General features: G+C 34.1%; 1 protein-coding gene across 1 annotated transcript; it reads left to right on the top strand.

Moving 5' to 3' along the window:
• Nucleotides 1–801: 801 nt before the first annotated feature.
• On the top strand, nucleotides 802–4,651 carry LOC130728918 (uncharacterized). Its single transcript, XM_057580497.1, has 3 exons — nucleotides 802–1,396; nucleotides 3,022–3,238; nucleotides 3,488–4,651. The coding sequence occupies exons 1-3, from the start codon at nucleotides 1,181–1,183 to the stop codon at nucleotides 3,976–3,978; spliced, it is 924 nt and encodes a 307-aa protein (XP_057436480.1). The 5' UTR covers nucleotides 802–1,180; the 3' UTR covers nucleotides 3,979–4,651.
• The last annotated feature ends 3,703 nt before the right edge of the window (nucleotides 4,652–8,354 follow it).

Below are 8,354 nucleotides of genomic sequence, written 5' to 3'. Positions count from 1 at the left end.
AATTAAAAATTTAGTTATCCTTTTTTATCATAAAGATTAAGTTATCTTTGAAACTTTCATAAACAATATGAACAGGATGAATTTTTCAAAATAAAATATTTTCAACATAATTCCAGTGTAATTTCAATAACTTTGATGCAAATTGGTGTTTAACTTTGAATCAGTAAACCAATCAATCTAATGAATTGCTCCATTTTTATTTTAGTGTACTTTTAATAATGTGCATGAAATTAGTTTTTAACTTTGAAGCAGTAAACCTCAATCTAATGAATTGCTTCATTTTTGTTTTAGTGTACTTTTAGTAATTTGCATGAAATTGGTTTTTAACTTTGAATCAGTAAACCAATCAATCTAATGAATTGCTCCATTTTTGTTTTAGTGTACTTTCAATAATTTGCATAAAATTTGTTTTTTACTTTAAATCAGTAAACCAATCAATCTAATGAATTGTTTCACTTTTTTTTGGTTTTAGTTTCAACTCTTTTTTTTAATTGAGTTGGTTTGTCCTTTTGATTCTACAATGCCCACTAATACATACTTTTACTTACAAACCCAAACTTCTAGATATTTTTCATTTTAGCTATTTTTTACCATAAATATAAAATATATATTTTTCAATTAAATTAACCTTTTGTAGAAAGTTGTTTTGATTTGATTTAACCGTTTGTAAATTCCAACTTGATAGTTCTTGGTTCTTCCGAAAACAAAGGCAAACAAACTTTTTGCTACCTATGAAGAAATCCAGATAGGGGCACAGTTGTCATTTCACACCACCAACGTCTTTTTATATCGTTCCTTTTCCTCCGAACAATTCGCCTTCCACAATCTATCGAGTTTTTTCCATTTCCAAACGAATCAATTTCCCATTCGCCATTCGTCCCTTCTTCTTCCCCTTTTGGATCGATAGGCCAATTTTTTCTCTGTTTTTCAGATTCTGAACAATTGAAATCAAAAAAACCAAAAATTCACATTAAACACAAAGAAAAATTCAATTAAACTTTGTATTTTTAATTCAAAGTCGTCGGAAAATCGAGATAAAAATTCTGAAATTTTGATCCTTTTTAGTGAATTTCGATCGTTTGTTCAATTGGGTCATCGAATTTGAGGTAGAAAAATCATGGGTATCTGCGGAATTTCAATTTTGATTTTGTAGCGGTGGTTGTGAAGTTGTGTCGGAGGGATGGATTGCAGGGTTTGTGTTGCACCCGGCGGCGATTTGTGGGTCAGCATCGGCGGGCGTGGCGGCGGCTCGTTCAGCCATGAGAGCGAGCATGATTTGGCGTTGATGGTTAGCGATTTCTTAGAGAGTAATGGTAGCTGTGGTGCTGAATCTTGGTGTAGCAGTGATAGTGAATCGGGTCTCTCTGATTTTGCTCACCTTGCTGAGAAGATTCAGGTAATTTTGTACACAACCCCTTAAACTTTTATTACTTCCTTATAATCAATCAATCAAAATAATTGTTAAGAAACAGAAATGGAAACTAGAATTTATTGTTCTCTTCAGAATTTCAAATTTATGGATTTGGAAGTTTCAAAATGATAACTTAGAAGTTGCTGTAGGTGGTTATGGTAGGCTTATCTGCTTAGATAGATACTCTTGTTTACAATTTTGTCATAAAAGCTGTGGGCACACAAACCAAAGCATGAGAACCCTAGATAGTTTATAGCTTCTGCCTAGAATTGATTACGAGGCTTTCCAACTGCAGAACCAACCAAACAAGCTATCAGTCCTTCTAAAAGGCAATCTCAATGGTTGTGTTTAGGAGAATAGTAATCTGCATTTTTTTTTTTTCACTTGTGTGCTAAATTCCATTTTCTAAGCCATATATAATATAACTGTATGCAGACTATGTTTCTCTTCCCCATCCTAGTCTGTCTTGTTAATGAAGGAATTGTTTACAAAATGCATAATTGTAGTATTAAAGGAAAAAGAATTGCTTTACTGATGTTTGAATTATAGTACTTGTTCGAATTTTCGTCGAACTCAACACTGATCCTTGTTTAAGTCAACGTGGAAAAATCTTGCCTCTGTGTTGATGCGTTGGGATGTGTCTTTTTCGTTTTGCTTTGATGCAAACGGGTTTGTAGTCGTGTATAATTTCTGCTTGTAATGCAAGTTTTCCTTTTGGTTTCATTTCGTAGCAGCAATGATATATTTATAACCATCTATCTGCTATTATTGTGGATGTCGAGTACTTTTACTGTATTCTAATATTTCTACCAATTACCATCAACATATGTTGATTTTTTCATAATTAATGGTATCCTGTGGTCATCGTTTACATTGACCAACCCTGAGTTCTTGACCAGTCTCAGTCCCTTCCCCGACAATCTTAAGGGCATATCCTCCTCATTGGCGCATTTGGGGTTGTGTTACTTAATCCTCATTGGTGCTCGCCCAAGGTTTGAACCAAATATTCAATGAATTGAATTCACCTCCTCAACCACTAGGCTAATCCCCTTGCGTTAGTTTCCTTTCTCACCATAATTGGGAGTGGATTGTATGGAGTATCCCGGACCATGAGCTGAATGCATGTTCATTTCCCCCATTGTCTTAGTTTATATGAAATGTAGATGGTTGCATGTCAATTCCCACTATTTTCATTTGTGTTATGGGTTTGATTGAGAAACGGCTACATGTAATCTCCTGTTTTCTAGAATAATGATCAGAAGCAGTTTCTACTGTCAATTGTTTTTTCACTCGAGAAGACATTGCATTGTATGTAATATTTCATTTTGCGACTCTTGGCACATGTATTTCAATTCCCTTTACATATTTTCATGAGTTATGGTTTTGATTGAGAACCTGAAATATGTAATATCTTGTTTTCTAGTAGTTTTGGTCGGAAGCAATTCTACTCACTTGTCAATTTGACACATTGTTTTTTATCCGAAGAAGTAAACAGCAAAAGAGACACTAAAGAAGATTTTCCTTTCTATAATTTGCTGAACAAGTGAAAGATTTCTTTCTATTATTTATTTAACAACTTCTCTGACTACCTATGATGTCTCCTGTCACAGATTTGTAAGCTATCGATGGCTCAACATGAGGGTGACTTGCTTTCCGTTGTTCATTCTCTCATACGATCAATGAATGAGTCCAACCTTCAATTTATGAATTCCGGTCCATGTTATGCTAGCTGTATCAGGTTTTATCTGGTGAAGTTGATGAGGCTTTCTGGGTATGATGCCGGTGTTTGTGCTTCTAAATGGCAGGCTAGTGGCAAGGTCCCTGGAGGTATGCCATTTTGTGTTTTTCTGAGTTCTCCTAAGTCATGAATCTATGTTGGTTGGCAGTGCTAAACAATAAATTATGATGTCTGGATATATTTCTTTTTACTATGTTAAGCAACTCTTGAGAGATTGAAATGGAAAACTTTTGGTTATTGTCTTGAATTTTTCATTGTTCCACGTTTTCATTGGCTCGATATGAACACGTTTTGGCTTGTTGCCTGCTAATATTGGCTTGTTTAAATTTGTCATTCAGGTGATCATGAATATATTGATGTGTTGGTCAACAATAACTCTGGAAACTCAGAGCGATTGATTATTGATATCGATTTTCGAAGTCACTTTGAAATAGCTAGAGCTGTCGATTCATATGACCGGATACTGAGTTCTCTTCCTGTTGTTTATGTTGGTTCCTTGACCACTCTGAAACAACTCTTGGGTATAATGGAGGAAGCTACTAGATCTTCTTTGAAACAGAATTCTATGCCTCTTCCTCCATGGAGATCCTTAGCATATTTACAAGCTAAGTGGCAATCACCCTTTGAAAGGTACACACATTCAGAAGGTAATAACATTAGCGATGTCGATTGCTTCGACCACAAGCAATGCCGTGGGCATTTGAAAAGGCTGCAATCTTGTCTTCAGTCTGGAATGGAAGTAGACCGAATGTTGAAGCCGAGAAACAGCGAAAGTAACCGGAGGATGAAACCTGATAGATGGAGGCATTCATTGTTCAGGCCTATTTGACATGTACAGATTTTGGCTTTGAAGTTCTCAGTGGAGAGTGAGTGAACATAAAACTCAGAATTTTGCGGCTTTTCCCTTTCATGAAATCTTCCCTTTGCTACCTAATAAATCTGGTCCACAAATGACAGGTTCATATAGGAAGTCTTAGCAGCAATGAGCCATTTTATAATTCATCTGTTCTTTGTTTCTTTCTTGTCTGTGTTTAAGGTGTCACATTTGCAGAGTCCAAGTTTGTGTTTGGATATCAGTTGAGTATGGCGTGAACAGAATTTCATTCCAATCCATAAGAAAAACTCCATTCACTTTTTCTCAAAGTGAGTGCTGACATCCGTTTGCGCTGGTGCCAAACAGGTATCCAAACTAGTTCTGAGGTGCCCAATGACAGTCCACAATTTTGAGTTTTCGAAATATAGCCGAAGCACACAGTACTGGGTATCCTCCTATATCTGATTCCTTGCCTCGTATATTTGTTGGGTCTGGGAAATTTTGGTACCATAAGTTATGTTCCATTTTTTTCAATATTTTTTGTCATGATCATTTTTGTGTGATGAGAAGAAGTAGTCTTTGTAATTTCATTACTGTTGTATTTTGAACTGCTGATAATGAGTTAATGATTGCTGTGGCATTTCCTCGCTGCAAAAAATAAAAAGAGACAACTTTGAAAGTTGCTATATTTTTTTTTGTTACATCTCTGCTAGCTTCTTATCTTTGGATCTTGATTTGAATCTTGTTCATTTCTATCTGATAGCTAAATTGCTACTGGCATTTCTTTTAATAATGATTCTTCGGTACAACCATGGAGTGTGAATTAGTGCAGGGAAGAGTGAGAACTAGAATCTTCAGGAACATTTTGTTCCAATTTGATTGCATTTGTTGAGCCAAGGCAAAGAAAAGGTGAAAGTTTAAATAATCGACTTGAACTCCAGGGAGTGCCATTATTCAGAAGATAAGCATCAGATAATTTGACACCAACCAGGAAGCAAATTCCTGTGAGAAAATATGAGATAGATGAAATTCTCATTTTATTATTTTTGAAAAGCAAAATATTATTAGAATTAATGGGGTAAAGTCAGAGATATACAACCCCACCTCTAGAGGGTACAAAAGACCATTAAAAAATCAGAACCAATCTAACCCAAAAAACAACAACCACTCTTGCAAAGCTCCAAAGAAGAAAAAAAAAAGTCCCAAACCTAAAGACATCCAACCAAAAGACCAAGAAAAAGGACCACAAGGCTCACAAAGATTCCCAAGAACAAAAGTAAAACCCACAACACTACCACAACTACCGCAAGAAAAACTACTCCTATTGATCTGGGCTGCAATTTGGTAGATGACAACATCGTCTCTGTAATCATACACTATACCCAAACATTTTCCCATCAAAATAGCACTCCGAGTCTCATCCTATAGTGCAATCTAGAGGAATACATTGCCCTCAAAATCCACAAATCAATATAAAGTGATGGAATAACACTTTGTTAGTGCATAACTGCACATGTTACAACTTGAAGCACTATGAATCATTCACACTAGGCATATAGGCTCAAGAAATTAGGGTTTCTATATCTCCAGTGATGACTTGCATAATCATATTTTCTTCCATGGATTGATACATGTGCAATGGATTAGGAAAGATGTAAGATGACAATAGATAGATTTCAAGTGCGGTTCTGTTTATTGAAAGTAAAATTTATACTGATGAGGAAATTAACAAAGATATACAACTCTCTTCAAAGGGGATCGAAAACAAGTAAAGTTGGAATACAATCAACTCAAAGTTCAACAACCAGCCCAGAAAAGCACCAAAGAAGAAATAAAAGCCCCCCAAGTCAAAAGACGACCCAAAACACAAACCAAAAAACTCTCATAGATTCCTAAAAACCAATCAACGGCCAAAAACCTCCCCATCTGCTAGCAACATAAACATACACTAACATTATAAACATCCTCAAACACTTTATTTTTTTCTCTATCTCTCACTTCTTAATCACATTACATTATATATTACATCTATTACTTTACTATTCTCTTCCTTTCTCTTAATGTTTAAATTCCTTGATGGCTTACTGATCATTTTCCTTTCAAGTAAAGCAATATAGTACTTGTTCCATACCGGAATTTTAAAACAATTGTTGTGCTAGCTCCCATAATCAGCTTGGCTAGCAATTTAACACTCACATTTCTAAGTTAGATACCCTTATGCTCAAGTTGAGACCTAGGTCAATCTCTAGCATGGTAAAAAATCAATTTTAATTTCATTGCCTAAAGTACTCTGTAAAGCTTTCAAGTTTCTGGCAGTGTAGCGTCCAAAGCTTATAACTTGCCAAGTTAGATGGGACCAAACCCAAATGAAAGCTAATATTCAAAAGTACAACTTTTATTAAGAAACATTCTCATAATGCAACCATTTAGGCATTTTAGGGTATGTTTGTCTTGGGAATAGAGTATGAATATTGTTGTGTCATGTCTTGAAGTAAAAAAATCGGCGGACAATAATGCAAATTTTAATCAGAGTTTCGCCCTTAAAGTTAATATAGTTATCATTTGACTCGTGCACTCAAAATAGACTGTATGAAGTCTTTAAAAAATAGTGCCTAGAAAATAGAGATTGAAACAAGGACCGGATAAATGGAAGAAGAGAACGAATTCCCACAGTTTTCTTACAACACCTTTCTTATATTTCTTATCTAAAGCCAACGTAAATAATATATCACCATAAAAAGGCAAGGATCAATTTCTGCCAAATTGATTATTATTGAAATAATAATATAGATTGATATAAAAGAGGGACATGATGATAATTGTCTTTTTAGAAAGGAAAAAATATATTAGCAAAAAGCTTGAGAGCTACACTCGAGCAGAGATTACAAACAATCTCAGATGCAACAACGTAACAACAAAAACCGCTAGATGTTGCAATGCGACTAAAAGAATATATTAGCAAATGATGATAATTATTCAACAATTTACATTAGAGTTGATATGGATTGTAAAGTTATCTAAACTCTAACTCTTTTTTCTTTTGAAAAAATGTATTTTTTTATTAGAAAGTGCGGTAATGCAATGGGTTAAAACTTAAAAGTGTATTTAACTCCACACTTAGATTTTGGTTGGGAGATTAATCCTCACTCATTAAGTGTTTGTGGGCTATAGCTGTTGACTTTTTTCATAAAAGAGGGTTTTATATTTTCCTTATACTATCTTTTAATTTTCAAGAAAAAATCTTTTACGTACTTTAAAAAAAAAATGGGTGTGGAGTATTGTTGGAATGACTTCGGTACAATGTAATCAATCAATAGGTTTGTCCTCATATATTCTTGATGCCATGATTAATAAATCAAGTTCTGTATTGATTTTTGAAAATAAATATTATTTTTTTGTTACAAGAGGAAAATTAACAGTAAAATGAAACTAGCTAATAACATCTAAATACATAGATGCACAAACAAAAGAGGGAGGTCTCCTCCAAACTTGAACTGGTGACCCAAGTCTGCAAGCTTGAACTTGAACTTGAAATAAATATATTTGATAATATGGTGGATTTTTAATAGATAAAATAAAATTTGAAAAATGAAAATCTATTTTAAAAACAACCCAATTCTCAATTCATTAATTTACGATCGATAAATTAAAGCAAAGATTAATTTCAGACAAATTAAGCTAAAGAAATGTCAGGACCGAAGGTAAACGAAGTTCAACTTTTTTTTATAAGCTAATATGCATTCAAGACTAGCCCATATAGTGATAGAACTCAAGTACAAAGGAGAACCAGCCATACAAGAAGCAATAGCCATTAGGAGCCACTGCTATACCAAAACAGAAGTTTTCAAAGAATAAACGAGAAAGAAAAGGGGAAAGAAAGGCCCCAACTAGGATATAAGTCACTAAATTCCAACAAGAGTTATAAAGAAGTACGTTCTCTAATACAGGTTGTTTATATATTCGTTCAAAACTAATACAGGAAATGGGATCAAGATCCTATATGCTCATTTCAGCTGGCTATCAAATTTGAAGGTAAAAGATATCCTTCCAATTATATCTCATCAACCCTATAAACCCTGTAAAATATAGTATTAATTTTCATGAAGGTAGAGAGCAACATGTCATAAGAGAAAACAAGCACTTTGAAATCAAATATTAGGTGCAACATCCAAAATGTCATAACAAAATACCATATCACTAGATGGAAATTGAAGAGCACAAGTCACAAACAAATCAAGCACAAACAAACCTTAAAATCAACAACACATGGAAATAGTTTCTCAAAGCAAGTTTTTTCCATAAAGAAATAAAAATAAAACATCTCAGGTACTAGTGATTGGTTGAACTTGAATAACAAAGTTCCTTAGACAGCAACACTGCTTCATTGATCT

The sequence above is a fragment of the Lotus japonicus genome, chromosome 1 (assembly GCF_012489685.1).
Source record: "Lotus japonicus ecotype B-129 chromosome 1, LjGifu_v1.2".
NCBI classification, from domain to species: Eukaryota; Viridiplantae; Streptophyta; class Magnoliopsida; order Fabales; family Fabaceae; genus Lotus; species Lotus japonicus.
The sequence above is the reverse complement of the archived record's forward strand: the minus strand, read 5'-3'. Positions and strand labels throughout refer to the sequence as shown.

What these genes read in the sequence shown, in the direction of transcription:
- LOC130728918 (XM_057580497.1), top strand. Translation starts at nt 1,181, where the DNA reads ATGGATTGCAGGGTTTGTGTTGCACCCGGCGGCGATTTGTGGGTCAGC. An exon ending in ACCTTGCTGAGAAGATTCAG is followed by an intron (nt 1,397 to 3,021) that starts GTAATTTTGTAC and finishes CTCCTGTCACAG; the next exon opens with ATTTGTAAGCTATCGATGGC. An exon ending in TAGTGGCAAGGTCCCTGGAG is followed by an intron (nt 3,239 to 3,487) that starts GTATGCCATTTT and finishes TTTGTCATTCAG; the next exon opens with GTGATCATGAATATATTGAT.